General features: G+C 36.7%; 3 protein-coding genes and 1 pseudogene across 3 annotated transcripts; 3 read left to right on the top strand and 1 right to left on the bottom strand.

Annotated features, from left to right (window-relative positions):
* Positions 1-537: 537 nt before the first annotated feature.
* Positions 538-3645, top strand: LOC145601188 (equilibrative nucleotide transporter 1-like). The gene is made up of 2 exons (XM_081657141.1): positions 538-1132; positions 2651-3645. Exons 1-2 carry the CDS (start codon positions 595-597, stop codon positions 3364-3366), a joined length of 1254 nt encoding a protein of 417 aa, XP_081513267.1. The 5' UTR covers positions 538-594; the 3' UTR covers positions 3367-3645.
* A 1132-nt stretch (positions 3646-4777) lies between these two features.
* On the top strand, positions 4778-6168 carry LOC145602900 (equilibrative nucleotide transporter 1-like). The gene is made up of 2 exons (XM_081659050.1): positions 4778-5309; positions 5447-6168. The coding sequence occupies exons 1-2, from the start codon at positions 4790-4792 to the stop codon at positions 6166-6168; spliced, it is 1242 nt and encodes a 413-aa protein (XP_081515176.1). The 5' UTR covers positions 4778-4789.
* Positions 6169-7197: 1029 nt separating this feature from the next.
* Positions 7198-9551, top strand: LOC145602170 (equilibrative nucleotide transporter 1-like). Its single transcript, XM_081658336.1, has 2 exons — positions 7198-7877; positions 8700-9551. Exons 1-2 carry the CDS (start codon positions 7352-7354, stop codon positions 9413-9415), a joined length of 1242 nt encoding a protein of 413 aa, XP_081514462.1. The 5' UTR covers positions 7198-7351; the 3' UTR covers positions 9416-9551.
* A 350-nt stretch (positions 9552-9901) lies between these two features.
* LOC145600146 (U-box domain-containing protein 19 pseudogene) lies at positions 9902-11959 on the bottom strand (annotated as a pseudogene).
* Positions 11960-15928: the final 3969 nt, after the last annotated feature.

Here is a 15928-nt window from a genome sequence, read left to right as displayed (position 1 = left end):
CCGCATCAACCACAACCCGTCCAGGCACAAAGTTAGACAACCCAGACTGTGTCAAAGAGAAGACCTTGTCACCCTGTCAACACAGACATCACGACCGTAATCCTAAGAATAAAGTAACACATCTGCAGTTTTGAGGGTCCCGCCGTTCCCATCAGACAACCTAATGTCAACCTCCTTTCTAGCTGAAATCCCAGATCGATTACAAGCATCAACAATTGTATCCCGAACAACATTATGCCGATATTCAATACCCATCATACCAGCACACGACACAGCGTGATCACCGAAAATAATAATAATAATAATAATAATAATAATAATAATAATAATAATAATGAAATATACTCGGCTTAGCCCGGCCCTGCCCTACCAAGTACCAAGAAGCTCAAAAAAATGGGCCTTAGTTTTGTATCCGCATGTCCTAAATCATGGATCCGTCAATTGATGACCCCACTACCTTCATCCCCACCAACAAATTATGAAATACTACGTAATTCCAAATATTTTTATCACATTCTTCTCCCCAATAACAACTTAACAAGCAACCAATCAACCAATCAACCAACCACTCTTCTCTCTCTTCCGCACCAAAAAATGGGAGTCGCCGTAAACACCGCCGTAGACGACGCCGCAATCTCTCTCCTCCACCACCCCAATTCCGGCGAAGAAGCCCCCAAAAACATCCCAAAAGACTCCTTTCACTTCGCATACATCATCTACTTCACTCTCGGAACTGGGTTTTTACTCCCATGGAATGCCTTCATCACAGCCGTCGATTACTTCGGCTACCTTTACCCTGATCAGAGCGTTGATCGCATCTTCGCCGTTGCTTACATGCTTACAGGGCTTTTCTCTCTCCTAGTCATCATCTTCTCTTTGAGGAAATCTGATGCATTTGTTCGGATCAATATGGGTTTAGGCCTCTTTGTTGTGGCCCTGTTTGTGGTGCCATTGATGGATGTGTTCTATATTAAGGGACGAAGTGGGCTTTATGATGGGTTTTATGTGACTGTTGGTGTTTTGTGCTTAGCGGGGTTGGCTGATGCTTTGGTCCAAGGTGGGCTTATTGGGTCTGCCGGTGAGTTGCCGGAGAGATATATGCAGGCTGTTGTTGCTGGAACTGCTGCTTCAGGTTTGTGTTTTTTTTTATTGACTTTTATGTTTTTTGGGGTGCTTAAAGTTTTAATTTTTTTTGGGTGTTTTGCTGATTTGGGGATGAATTTGGAAATGGGATTTTGTTTGTTTCATGAATTACTTCTTTTTTGTTTGATCTGGTTAATATTGATCATTTTCTTGGTTGATTTGCTGAGAATTGAGAACTTTTTGGTTTGGAGTATAGTCTCAATATATCGATGATTTGACTTGGATGGATGAAATTGGAAATCTTTCTAAGTTTGAAGGATGAAATTGGAATTGGGTATAAGTTTTGAGAGATGAATTTGGAAATGGGATTTTGTTTGTTTCATGAATTACTTCTTTTTTGTTTAATGTGGATAATTTTGATCATTTGGTGGATTTGCTGAGAATTGAGAACTTTTTTGTTTAGAGTATAGTCTCAATATATTTATGATTTGGATTTTGGAGTAATAGGTTTGACTTTGATGGATGAAATTGGAAATGTTTCTAAGTTTGAAGGATGAAATTGGAAATGGGTATAAGTTTTGAGAGATGAAATTGGAAATGACTTGAGTTTGATTGACTTGTGAAGTTGTGATGTTTTGAGGGATGAGATTGGAAATAGGTTAATTAACTTAACTTTTTTAGGGATACATTTTATGTGGACTTTCAGCTGTGTGGATTGTTTTGTTGAGAAATTTGTCTGCTTGTTTAGTATGATACTTATTGCCATTTTAGGGTTGGGTCCTAGAATTTGATTGGATTTATGTTGTCAAAGTAATTGGAAGCTTTACTTTGGAAGAAGCATATAGATGAGGTTAAGAAATGCTGGTGCTGAATTTTGTTCCTATGCTCAATGCCTCTGTCTTGGAATTTAGCTGAGTTTGTTTTAAAGGAGCAATGGTTTTTGCAGTGTGAAGCAAATGATCAATTGAAATGGTGGTGATTGCTAGATGTTGCTTTAGATGGTTATAAAGTTATTTAGTTGTTTGTCGTTAGGCCTAAAATGTATGATCAGCATGTTAATATCATGTATTCATGTTTTATGGTAAAAAACTAAATATATTTAATTTTATCTTTAAAATTAATTTTGGCTCCATATGCTATAAACATTGTTTGTGGCTTTGTGCATTGGGAGCGAATTGGATCGACTATGAGTGATTTGATGGTTTATCAACTTTTAAGAAATGGGAAGGGGAGGCATAGCCGCAAGGCACATTGCTGACAAGCTACATTGATGGATTTAAGTAATTAATTTGGAAAGCTAAGTTTGAATTCTGTAGAAATCCTTAAGAAATAGCATCGACATGAGTTGCAACTAGGATTTAGCGTTCGTCTTTTGATGGTGACAAAAGTTCCCCAGTGCTGGACTAGTGGACTACTTAATTAGATTTTAAGACATAAATCAACTTAATACATTGCATGCTTTCCAAAAATGGGCATTGTAGTGGAAGTCTATGCTCATATTAGATTCACCTGTGCTCTCTTTTCTGAATGATTGCTGAACTAAGTTGCATTTCCTTATTAACTGCAGGTGTCCTTGTTTCTTTTATTAGAATCTTTACAAAAGCAGTATATCCACAAGATATTGATGGCTTGAGGGACAGTGCAATCTTATACTTCATTTTCGGGATTGTACTTATGATCATCTGTGTCGTCTTTTATAATGTGGCACATAGACTTCCAGTGATCAAATACTACAATGAGCTTAAGTTGCAGGCTGTAAATGAGGCAAACAAAGAGAAGGATTCTTTATCTGGTCCTGTTTGGGAAATTGTGGGAAGAATCAAATGGCATGGAATTGGGATTATAGTCATATATGTTGTGACTCTTTCCATATTTCCAGGCTTCATTACTGAAGATGTCCATTCAACACTTCTTGGGGATTGGTACCCAATTCTCCTCATCACTGCCTACAATGTTTTCGATTTAGTGGGCAAGGCGATTACTTCTTTCTATCTCCTTGAAAATGAAAATGCTGCCATTGGTGCGTGTTTTGCTCGGTTGCTGTTTTATCCTCTCTTTTTGGGATGCTTGCATGGTCCTCAATTTTTTAGAACTGAGATTCCTGTGACAGTGCTGACATGTCTGTTGGGACTGACAAATGGCTATCTTACTAGTGTTCTGATGATTTTGGCTCCCAAAACTGTCCAACTTCAACACTCAGAAACAGCAGGGACTTTGGTCGTGCTGTTCTTAATAGTTGGCTTGGCTTCTGGCTCAATTGTGTCTTGGTTTTGGGTCATCTGATCCAGTAGCATTTTGTTTTACCTGATGCTATGTAATCTGCTGGTATGTGTCAGCTTAAATTATAATTTAGAGATCCATCGTCAACCCTTGTGTAGTTGGAAATATAGGGGGCGAATGATCCTAGCTTATTTCATGCCTGATCTCGTCATGATGGGGTAACTCAGGGATGTAATTGTTCAATTTGTAAAGCTCTGTAAGATATGTTTCTTTACATTCTTAAATTTGTACGGAGTAACTTTTATTCAATTCTGCATATTATGAAAATTATTTTCTTGTATAGTTGCCCGTCCTCACTGGCTCACTGTTTAATCCCTTTTGTTGTTAGTATAGTAGAACTAGAACCTTCATATTTTCTTGTTATGAAACGGCTCACTTGGCTAATTAAATATGAAGTATTTAATGTATCTAGCTCCTTAAGAGATGATTGTAAACAAAAAAAAAAAAAACAAAAAAAAAACAAAAAAAAAAAAAAAACTCTGTCTTATGCCTAAAAGGTGATCCAAGGTTGTCACCTTAAGTGCATTTTTGGCTCAATTACTGTAAACGGTCCGGACAATGTAAGTGCCAACTCAAATAACTCTTGAGATTCATGTGATGGTGCTGAATTGAATACCTATTGTGCTCGTCTGTCTTGGTTTTGACTACTGAAACCATGCAACATCAATACCAAGAAACTGCAGGTATTTTGATTATGGCTTTCTAATTTGTTTGTTTACCCACTGGTTAAACAGTGTCTTGGTTTTGGATGGTTTGATGTTTGATCTGATAGCAATTTGTTCTGGTTTTTGTTTTCGATAACCTGCTGCACATCTGGGATTAAAACTCATTAACCTGCTGATATTCTAATTATTAAGATCAAAGTAATAAGGTTCAAATCTCCTTTTCCCTGTTCTTGACAGCATGTTATTCTCAGTCTCCTCTTTTGTCAAATAATACTTCACCAAGTGATTCTGAAAGTAATTGACAGACGTGTTGAAGCCATGAAGGTGTTCCATGGGAGAAGGCAACCTGTTCCTAGAAGGTAACCCCTTCTCACGGTGTTGTGCTCATATGAAAAAAATTTACCATGAATTACAATATAGATATATTTATTATACATTAGCATAATCTATACTCCGAGATTGAAGGACTAATTTTAGCTTTCTTGTAATTGCCCTTCCAAAGGAGTCCAAACCTCCAATAATTGGTTCATTTTAATATTTAAAGATTTTTCTTTGCTGTCACCTCCTTGCATCACTAGTTTCTAAATTAGTCCATTAAAAATATGAATATTTTCTATGACCAAATCTTAAGTAATCGTTATTCTATTTTTCTGTTTTTTTTTTTATTTTGATTCATTCTTTTCAATATATCTGCACCCCTTAATATATCCAATCTTATAAAATCATTGAGTCCAAGTATTTTTTTGTATATTGTCAAGAAAATGGCAGGTAATGAAGCTACAGTATCTCTTCTCCATCTCTCCGGAGACTCAGAGATCATCAACAAGAAGATCCCAAAAGACTCTTTCAACTTGGCATACATTATCTACTTCATCCTAGGAATAGGTTACCTTCTTCCATGGAACGCCTTCATCACAGCTGTTGATTACTTCCAGTATCTATATCCTGACCGTAGTGTTGACCGAACCTTTTCTGTAGTTTCTCAGCTGGTGATGCTCTTAATTGTCCTCCTCATCATCTTCTGCTTCCGAAAGTCCCATGCCTATGTCCGCGTCAATTTGGGCTTGGGACTTTTCTTGCTGGCCCTCTTGGTGGTTCCTTTTATGGATGTTTTCTATATTATGGGCCAAAGTCGGCTGTATATTGGGTATTATATCACTGTTGGGGCCGTTGGCCTGTCCGCCATGGCTAATGGCTTTGTCCAAGCTAGCCTTATTGGGTCTGCTGGAGAGTTGCCAGACCGCTATATGCAGGCTCTTTTATCTGGTACTGGTGCCTCAGGTAACTTTGGTATCTTTATTTTTGTTGCTCAGTTTTGGTTCTATTTCATGTTGGTGGTGGCAGGTGCTTTAAAGGTTTAAATTGGAAACGGGTATCATTTGACTTTAATTGGTATAAATTTGCATATATCTCTTTAGGTGTACTTGTTTCATCTCTAAGGATCTTTACTAAGGCCATTTATCCACAAGATACCCACGGCTTGAGGAGTAGTGCAATCCTGTACTTTGCCGTTGGAATCATCCTTATGATCATCTGTATCATCTTGTATAACATGGTGCATAGACTTCCTGTTATTAAGTACTACAATGAGCTCAGAGCACAGGCTGCTGAAAGCGAGGAGAAACATGGTCAGGAAGGTTCTCTATCTGGTCCGGTTTGGGAAATAATGATGAGAATCAAATGGTATGGAATTGGGATTGTCATCATGTATGTTGTCACCCTATCTATATTTCCAGGATTCATTACTGAAGATGTACATTCCGAGGTCCTTGGAAATTGGTTTGGCATTCTCCTCATCACCAGCTTCAACGTGTTTGATTTAGTTGGCAAGTCTTTGACTGCTGTATATCCAGTACAAAATGGCAATGTTGCCATTGCTGCATCTTTTGCTAGGTTGCTGTTTTATCCACTGTATCTGGGGTGCTTATATGGTCCTCAAGTCTTCCGAACTGAGATTCCTGTGACACTGCTGACTTGTCTATTGGGGTTAACCAATGGTTATTTTACGAGTTGCATTATGATTTTGGTTCCCAAATCAGTCCAACTTCAGCATGCAGAAACAGCAGGGATTTTGATTGCCCTGTTCTTAATAGTTGGCTTGGCAGTTGGCTCAATTGTGTCTTGGTTTTGGGTCATCTGACCTGAAAAGTTCTGAAGCCTTGCCTTGATTTTGGTACAACCAACTGTAGTACATTTTCTCTGTAAGTTTGATATCATGCCTGATTTCTGATGAGAAACTCAGGATGAATTAGTTTCAAGTAATTTGTAACATTTTTGTGAGATGTTTTCTTACATGTTAGTAAACCTTCTGTTTAAAAGCCTCTCGTTTATAGGAGATTGTAATTTCACATGTCTTAAATTTCTTTTGATTGTTTTTCCTTTTATATTGATTACTTCATAATTTACAGCCTCTATATAATGAATTGGCCTTGCTCTTGGAACACCGTGTGACAGAATTTCTACTTTATTAGTAACAGTTCGTGCTGAACTACTTATTTACGAACAGGTCTTGGGAGTATAACAGCCACACACTAGTAAGATTTTGTATCTCTTATGCATTCTACATTGATTTTTTGTTGTTAGTTCGTTAATTAGAATTGCATGTTTGATGTTTCACCATGACAGGATTATAGAACATCCATTCTAGAAAGCTACTTGTAAATTCTGGAGTGTTTGGCCTTTAACATTGTAGCTGGCATGGATGATTTGTTACATTTTGATGACTTGATCACACTGATAAGTGTCCTCAGCAGCTCATGCGAGTGCCATGGCTCACAAGGTTTCAACACTACATGCACTCAGTGACTCCCTCGTAAACACCTTATGGATCAGAATATAACGCTCCAAGCTTCTCATCTTTATCACTAATACAGCCCAGGAAGTGGGGTACGATAATGACTTTTAACTCTTTTTGTTAATTGTGAGATTAGCTATCCTTTAAATAGTATTTAATAAATACTACGGAGTAGTTTGTTTATATGCTAAGACAGTGATTATACATATAAGATACTAAAAGTGAATCTTAGACAATACTTAATAACAGGGCATTTTGTTATAAATTATCAACAAGAGAAAATTATGTGAGACTTTTCCATAACCCCAGAGTGAAATACAACCAACACTCTTTATGTAGCTGAATAATACATACTGATCTCTTTTTGTATAGATTTCCTACCTCAAATTCAAAGCGATAGGACCTACTCCTTACCTATAAAAAAAAAAAAAAAATAGATGTTACGTGCGACGCACGTTCCATAAGCTAGTCCTTTAAATATCTAACACACATTTATTTGTTATTCAAAAACTCACAGCTAATCGAAAAAATGGAAGCCAAAGAAGAAGCCACTGTCTGTCTTCTCCACCACACTACACCTACAAACAATGGCGACGATGTCCTAACCAATCATGACTCCTTCAATTTAGCTTATATAATCTACTTCATTCTAGGAACAGGTATGCTACTCCCTTGGAACGCCTTCATCACAGCTGTAGACTACTTCAACTACCTCTACCCTGATCGTAGCATTGATCGAATCTTTGCTGTAGTTTACCAGTCTGTGTCTCTTCTCTGTCTCCTCCTCATCGTCTTCTGCTTCCGTAAGTTCCATGCCTACGTTCGTATCAACATCGGCTTGGGCCTCTTCTTGGTAGCCCTCCTTGTGGTGCCTCTGATGGATTGGTTTTACATTAAGGGACAAAGTGGACTCTATGATGGATTTTATGTGACTGTTGGGGTTGTGGGTCTCTCCGGTGTCGCCAATGCGCTTGTCCAAGGTAGTATTATTGGTTCTGCTGCTGAGTTGCCGGACCGATACATGCAGGCTGTTGTTGCTGGTACTTCTGCCTCAGGTAATGACAGCTTTTAGTTTACAAGTATTGTATGATTCAGAATTGTGTACTGCTTATCTTTTCATTTAAAATCTTGTGGTTATTACTATTATCATGGTTCAATTATGATATAATGCTCATACCAATCTTATCAGTAGGCCCTAATTAATTGATTATGGGTTGTCACTTGTCAATTTGTTGCTCTACAGTCTACACCTTACAGTAATTAATGCTCGCTTGTTTTTTTGTTCTTCATTCATTTTTTTTCAAATTTTTATTTAATGTCCTAATAAAAAATTTAAAATAGAATTAACAAAAAACAGAGGGAGTACTACATATAAGCTATTTAGCAGCCTACATAAACTTCGTACGAGTGTATTGACAAATGCTGTTCTTCCATCAAGCATCAGCGTATCCTTCACGCACACATATACTAGTGGAAGCACTATGTTAGAAGCTCCTAGATGCATCTAATAATAATAATTTTCGAGCTTAATTGTAAGACTAACAATATGTAGTATATAAACTAGTCCTAAATCTAAAAAAAAGTAGTTTTCAAACTTTTTTTTTTCCTTGATTTGATCCCTTACAACATGAAAGTTGAGGAAACTATTGCATTTCATCCTTACAAAAGAAATTGGGAAAAACTATCTGAATTCAATTTAGAGCAATTTTCATGCCTTTGCTGGAGAAGGATGCATTTTTTTCTGGCTAAAGATAACCTCTAATTATGTAGATGGAAAGAACATATGCTCTCTAGCTTTTTTGTGGTTTTCTAATGTTACAGTACAAGTTCGAGTAGTAGAGTTTTAATGTCTTATACATATGTATTATTGACTGTAGGTGTCCTCGTTTCGTTCATGAGAATCATTACCAAAGCCGTATATCCCCAAAGCAGCAACGATGGGTTAAGAAACAGTGCCATCCTTTACTTCATTGTCGCAATTTTGTTTATGATTATATGTTTTGTCTTATACAATGTGGTAAGTAGACTTCCTGTTATCAAACACCACAACAAGAAGCTTAAAAATGAGCCAAAACTCATTCAGGAGGAATCTTCTTTGTCTGCCCCCATTTGGGAAATCATACAGAAAATCAGATGGTATGGTTTTGGGATCATCCTCATATATACTGTCACCATGTCGATTTTTCCAGGGTCTGTTACTGAAGACGTGCATTCGACAGTTCTTGGAGATTGGTACGCGATTTTGTTAATCACTTGTTTCAATGTTTTTGATTTGATTGGCAAATCTTTGACTGCTGTTTATCTTCTTGACAATGCTAACATTGCCTTGGGTGCAAGCTTCACGAGACTGTTGTTTTATCCACTGTACTTGGGATGTTTACATGGTCCTCAATTCTTCCGAACTGAGATTCCTGTTATAAGCTTGACATCGTTGTTGGGGCTTACTACTGGATACTTTGCTAGCGTGCTCATTATTTTAACTCCCAAAATGGTACAGCCTCAACATTCTGAAACAGCTGGGATTTTGGTTGTGGTGTTGTTGATTCTTGGCTTAGCTATTGGCTCAATATTTTCGTGGTTTTGGGTTATTTGATCTAACAAGTACTAAAACATTCAAAATTAAAGGTAACAAGAGCTTTTTTTTTTTTGTGTAATTTTATGCACATAATCAATATTTGCTATGATGCAGAGTATATATATTCATAGTTGTATACCTTCACTGTCTGAAATTAGTTGTCACGTACTAGCTAATACAGTACTTCAAATCACACTTTGCTTTGGACAGTAGCAAAACCAAGAGTTTACACCAAGAGTTACGTATTTGAAAACACTGACTTTCACTTATTATAAATGTAATAACAACAATTACAATTTACTTTACATCAATTGCTGATAAATGTATGTAAGTATGCTATGGAAACTATAAAATGAGCTTCACGAAAAAGATGGAAACTCATACACTGAGATTAGCTCTCAAAAATTTGAGCTAATCTCTTAACATATGATTTACAATATAATCAAATGGTATGTATATATCTACAAATTAAAATGAAGTGTATGTATGCATCAGGCTCTAAGTTTACCACACATGAATAAAATTTTCGTGTGATAAAGCACGAGGCATGGAGCGAGTTGATGAGCTTCTTTCTGAGAACTCGTGTAGAATGCTGATGAGCGAGCTGATCTTCTTGCTAATCCTTGAAGTTCCCCCGGCGTATAGGGAGTACAAAGCTCCCATTAGAGAAGTGTTCATTACTAAAATTTCGACCACTTCTCTCCCACAATTTATACACAATGCAAGCAATAGAGACACACAATTCTCCTTTCCAAGCCTGGAAGAATCGGAATAAGGTGAGCACATTAACCTTATGACTACATCTAAGGCCTTAGCGCGAAAGATTGCCCTAGCTCCATGAGGTTTTTCAGCCAAAGATGTAAGCACTGCCAAGAAATCAACAATAAGATCATCACTAATTTCCATAGAGCCTACGAGGCTCACTAGAAGAGGCACAAGTTTAGCCTCGAGCACCTTATAATGGTTGCTAGGGAGCATTAGGAGACTAAAGATGGAGACTAAGGCGTTCTTCCTGCCTTGATCACCACCATTCCGGATCAATTCCACTAAAGAAGGAATTGCATCCTGGTTGTTTCCAATCAATCCTCGGTATTCTTCAACCGAGGATAGATAAAACAAGGTGGCAGCAGCGTGTTGCCTTGCCTCCATCTTAATCCCATTCTTAAGCACCCTTATGACCAAAATCAAGCCCCCATTGTTAACAATGACGGGCTTGATTTCAGGGCGCTTAGAGAGATTCAACAAGGCTCCCATGGAATTCTCTTGGGCAGTTGAATCTTTAGATAAAAGTAGATTCAACAAGTATGAAATCGCCCCGGATTCCATGAAACAAGCCCTGTTGAATACACTCCTTTTAGTAAGTAGCCTAATCTCATAGGCTGCCTTACTTTTCTCTCCTATTGTTCCCATTGCTAGCTTAAGTGACAAAAAATCAGCCACCATCTTAGTAGCTTCCTCGATAGCTAAAACCGCCACATCGTTAGCGTTACTCTTCTTGCTTGCACCCTTATCTTTAGGAATGGGAAAAGTTCCCCCATTTTCTAAACAATATTTCTTGATGACTTCCTTAAGAGCCAAGTTAGGCACCAAATCTAAGTTTTGAACCCTTTGACCCGTTTTTGGGCAAACCGGGTTGCTTGCTTTGAACCACTTCACAATATTGACCCTATCATAAGTTTGACCCGTTGAGATCGTAACTGGATCCTCCATGATCTCTAGTGATATTGGGCACTTGAGATCATCCGGGTTCAAGCAACCGATGTTGTAGTCAAATTTTGTGTTCTCCACTCTTCTAGCATCAAAATCAATGTGATCAAAGAAAACACACCGGCAATACACCATGAGACCCATCAACCTGGCAGCGGGCCCCGACCCAAACCCGATTTCCTCTTCGAGAAACTTAACTTGGTCATTACACTCTGCCCACTTCTTGATACCCAAGTAATCCAAAACCCACCTAAGCTCACTCGGGTCGGGTATGACCCGGCTCTCAAACCGGTATAATGCCGATTTCACCAAATTGGAAGCCCAAACATCCTCTCTTTGGGCTTCAAAATGGGCCTGCTTAACTTTCTGGATCAAAAACAACCCCAACTCCTTCACCTCATCATCACAAGCACCAACAACATCCAAGGGGAGATCATCCAAGGAAGCAGCCACAGCCTCGAAAACAGCCCGAAAGTGCCGCGCCACAGAGTTCGACTTCATGAGCATCCACACACGCGCGTCTTGGCGCGTGCAGTCTTGCAACAAAAAGTCAAGCTTCTGAAGCGCCATGTGGAGGTCCAACAAAGGCAAAATGACTAATTTGCCCATCATATCAAACCCTCCAGCATCTCTTACCCCTTGTAAGAAAAGCTGCAGGACTTGGATCAAGCGAAGGGCATTCTTGACATTTCGCTTGTTGGAGGTGAACGCAAAATGAGGAGGTTTAAAGTTGGAGATTTTTTTGGATAGAGAAAGTAAAGAGTTGACAAGGGTAGTTTGGGAAATTGACTCGCATGGTTTTACTGCCGGAAAATACAATGTCCGGCGAGAAGACTCATTCGAGTTATATATCATTTGAGAGGGTTGTATTGCTTAATGGCACAATCGTTGTATGTGATAAATTTGAGAGCGTTGTACACTTGTACTGTTTAGTGGTGCAACCGTTGTATACGATAGATTTGAAAGGGTTGTATTGTTGTATGTGATAAATCCTAAACTTTTTGTGATTGGATATTTGGATGGAATGAAAAGGACGTTTGGGAGTTGAGGCAAATTTATAATCCTAGGAGTTAGATTTATGAGATGGCGATCGAGAGACACGTGTTGGTATATGATTAGTCGATGAGAGTTCGAGGAGGGTGCCGAGCACGTGGGGTGGAGGAGAGAGATTGGGGTGAGAGAGGGGAGGAACTTACTTGAGTAGTACGTGCATGGTGATGGGCTTACGTGAAGGGCGCAACCGACAAATTTGTGCGAGTTAGCTATTGGTTCAAGGAATCAAGGGAAATACATACTTTGTCTTTCTTCAAACTTAAGAAATTTAAGGAAGATTATACCAATCTATCCAAAGAAATAAAGTATAGAGTATATGTTATACGAGTTCTTTTGTATAAACATATAGTAAATATTGAAGACGTGTTCTATTCATTTTATTTTTAGTTATCTAAAAGTAAGTTTAATTTTAGTTTAGATTATTTTTATGTAGATTAATAAATTTTTTAAGTTCATTGGTATAACTAAGATAATATTATGATCATTTAAGCTTTGTTAGAGCGAGGTTAATAAAGGATATTTAGGTTCAACTTAGGGCATGTTCTTTAATTTTCAGCTTAATTTCAATTTAGTTTCTAATTTCCTTCTCTCATAAACAATTCATTTCAGCTCTATTTAGTTCGTTTTGTAAGATACTGTAATATCATAATACGCCCTTACAACAAAAAAACTTTTAGTTCTTAATACAGAGTACAAGTTAGTAAAAGTTGAATTAAATTTACAAAAAGTGAAAATCATATGAATAGATTGTACGCACTTGACACTCTTACTTAATAATTCTACTTTCATTTGAACAAAAAAAAAAATACTGTAATATATTAAGAACATAACAAAATGGCTCGTAATTATGTTGATGAGGTTCGGAAATTTCTTGTAATAATAAATTAATAATGAAGGGTGGCAACAAAATTATGGGGGCATCGGCATGATGCACGGAGTGTACAGGTTGGAGCAACATGGTATTATAATGTAAGAACGTACTGTATTATTATTATTATTATTATTATTGTGAGCAGCTGATAATAATTTAAGTAAGGTTTGACTTCAATTGTTTAGAGTTTAAAGCAGACAAAATTGGAAGAAACGTGTGATGTTTCTTGTAATTCTAGATCCAGCATTTTAATTGAGTTTGTCGTATACATATTACATACCCTTTCAATTTATAGTATTGGCATGTTTGCTTGGTTATTAAGTTTGAGATGTCTAGGTTAGGTTTTACTCTCTATCTTGTGTTGTTTTTAATTTGTCTGTCTGTTTCAGTAATTGCTTTAATCGACATCAATCATCTACTTGTAGTTTCTAGTTTTTCAACTCTTATGTTCATTAATTCGGAAATTTGATTTTAGTCTCTTTGTCATTCATCTAGGGTGAGGGGAGATGAAACATTTGAGCAGTGGCGGAGCATGTAAGATATTTCACATCGGGGGACAAGTGGACATCGTATATACTACCTCCGTTTCTTATTATCTGCAACAAAGGGGTATTATTTGTGAGATATAAAATATTCTTTTGTTGCAGATAATAAGAAACAGAGGTAATATATTTTTCGTAGAAAAATGTAAAAATAAAAAATGAATTTGGGTATAACTGATAGATAAACCAATGAACGATTCCTAACACCTTAATAAGACTCCGGGATATGTAGTTCTTGACAATCAATGCAACATAATTTTGAAATAGCCACACAGCTGAATCAAACTAATTATCAAGACATTGTAATCTATATATTGGCAGACTTATTATTTCAAACCAACATATATAAATATATAATCTTGGGAACATCTCATACATTCACTTTAATTTTAGAAAAAATATAGAAAGTTCTTCAAAAATGTGGATTATAGCCTTCATTTTGAGTGGTTGGCCGAGATAGTTATGGCCTGTTCACATTTACTAAACTGATTGGAGCTGAACTGAACTGAACTGAAATTAACATTTTATGAGATAAGGAAATTAGGAGTTGAACTTAACTGAACTTATTGGAGCTGAACTGAACTGATTGAAGCTGAACTGAACAGAACTGAAATTAAGTTGAAGTGAACAATCCCTTAGAACTATCCACTTTGCCTTTAAAGTGTCAGTTTAGCCAATTTACATAGATGCTTCTATACAACTTACTAATTGTCGTATATGATTCTAAACAACGTAATATGACCCTATGATGAAAACATTAACATGTGGAAAACATTTTGAAAATCGACAAGATTAAGCATCGAGTTACTTCTCGTAGCTCCCAATTAAAGGCCCCGAGAGGCCTACTTGGTGCCCGTGGGCCAGTATATATTTTTTTCCCGATGATTGTTGTGAAGGATATGCACTATTTTGGGCCTTATGTAGTATGTACTTCGTATACTTTGCATTTGTAACTTGCAAGCCTTACAATTTGCAAAGACAAAAATTTACAAAGGGAGTTTGTGGCCCACGGTGCCACAAAGTTCATTTTGGGCTTATGTATAGTAATTAGAGTACTGCTGAATTGTCAGTTAAAGAGCATTTTAAAGCTTTGGACCCTAGTCACTAGGACACTAGACATCAATTAATACTACTTCCTACGTTTCTATTTAGTTGACGCGTTTGATTTAGGCACATATATAAAGGAGAGGAGAGAGAGTGATAGAGAATGAAAAAGCAAGTGGGGTAGCTTGTAAATGCAAGGTAAAAAATTTACCCAAAAAGGAAACGTGTCAACTAAAAAGAAACTTCCTAAAAAGGAATACGTGTCAACTAAAAAGAAACGGAGGTAGTATATACTAAAGTAATCACCAGAAATATTCCGCAAGTACACGTGTGATGTCTATATTTAAAAATTTCCCGTCAAAAATTTTATATTTTTTTCGTTAAAAAATAATAAGATAATTGATGGGAAAAAAAAAATATACATCCTAGATAATAGAACAACAACATCAACTTTAAATAATTAAAATATTAAATATATACACAATATATAAACAAATACAAACTTATAATAATATATAAATATAATTTTTTCCTGTAAATATCCGAGTGTTGCTCAGGCAAATAACTAATTAGCCACTAAATTAAGGTCACTAATCTTTCAATCTCTAATTAAATGTCCCCAAAACACCATTAACCTCCTCTCGTCAACGTCCTTTAAATACATATGTGGAAATATGCTTCTTATTGAGCCTATCATTAGAAATGTATGATGATTCCTATCTTATTAGCTATCCCTACCTTATCCCTACCTTATAAAAAGTAGGAAATTGTTCTTATAAATAGTGCATGGACCATAATACCCTTCATAATGTTTATTTACTTTATTACCCCCATATGATGAAGTAGAGCTTGGTGACTTCATTGTTTCATTAAATGAATGAATTTGAAAGACCCATCAATTAATTAGAAATTAAATGGATGGAAAATGTAATAATAAAATTTAAAATTCTTCATATTTAATTGGGGTCATGGTTTTTAATTGGTGAAGCCAAGGGGCAAGGCCCAAAGGAAAAGCAAAGAAACTACAAGCTAGAAAACAAAAGAAACACAAAGAAAAACAAACTAACAACTACTCCCATACTCAAGACCCAACTTAGCTAATCTTCGGAATCATCCTAGGAATAGCCATGCCACGTAAGTCCTCCAATAAAATGGTACCAAGATTCGTCGACTGGTTTGTAAGGTTTTATGGTTTAATTACATGACAACATTAGTCACTGGACAAAGCAAAGTTGTTGTTTTATGTGGGCATTTTTTTCCCCTTTATTTTGTGAAGGTCAAAATTAACGACTTGCCCATAATTGTATTTAAAGG

Source organism: Chenopodium album, chromosome 21 (genome assembly GCF_948465745.1).
Source record: "Chenopodium album chromosome 21, dcCheAlbu1.1, whole genome shotgun sequence".
Taxonomy (NCBI): domain Eukaryota; kingdom Viridiplantae; phylum Streptophyta; class Magnoliopsida; order Caryophyllales; family Amaranthaceae; genus Chenopodium; species Chenopodium album.
This window is presented reverse-complemented; position numbering and strand designations above follow the sequence as displayed.

Excerpts from the sequence above, each read along its gene's own strand:
- LOC145602170 (XM_081658336.1), top strand. The coding sequence starts at position 7,352 with ATGGAAGCCAAAGAAGAAGCCACTGTCTGTCTTCTCCACCACACTACA. Across the intron at positions 7,878-8,699 it reads TGCTGGTACTTCTGCCTCAG|GTGTCCTCGTTTCGTTCATG; the intron begins GTAATGACAGCT and ends TATTGACTGTAG.
- LOC145602900 (XM_081659050.1), top strand. The coding sequence starts at position 4,790 with ATGGCAGGTAATGAAGCTACAGTATCTCTTCTCCATCTCTCCGGAGAC. Across the intron at positions 5,310-5,446 it reads ATCTGGTACTGGTGCCTCAG|GTGTACTTGTTTCATCTCTA; the intron begins GTAACTTTGGTA and ends ATATCTCTTTAG.
- LOC145601188 (XM_081657141.1), top strand. The coding sequence starts at position 595 with ATGGGAGTCGCCGTAAACACCGCCGTAGACGACGCCGCAATCTCTCTC. Across the intron at positions 1,133-2,650 it reads TGCTGGAACTGCTGCTTCAG|GTGTCCTTGTTTCTTTTATT; the intron begins GTTTGTGTTTTT and ends TATTAACTGCAG.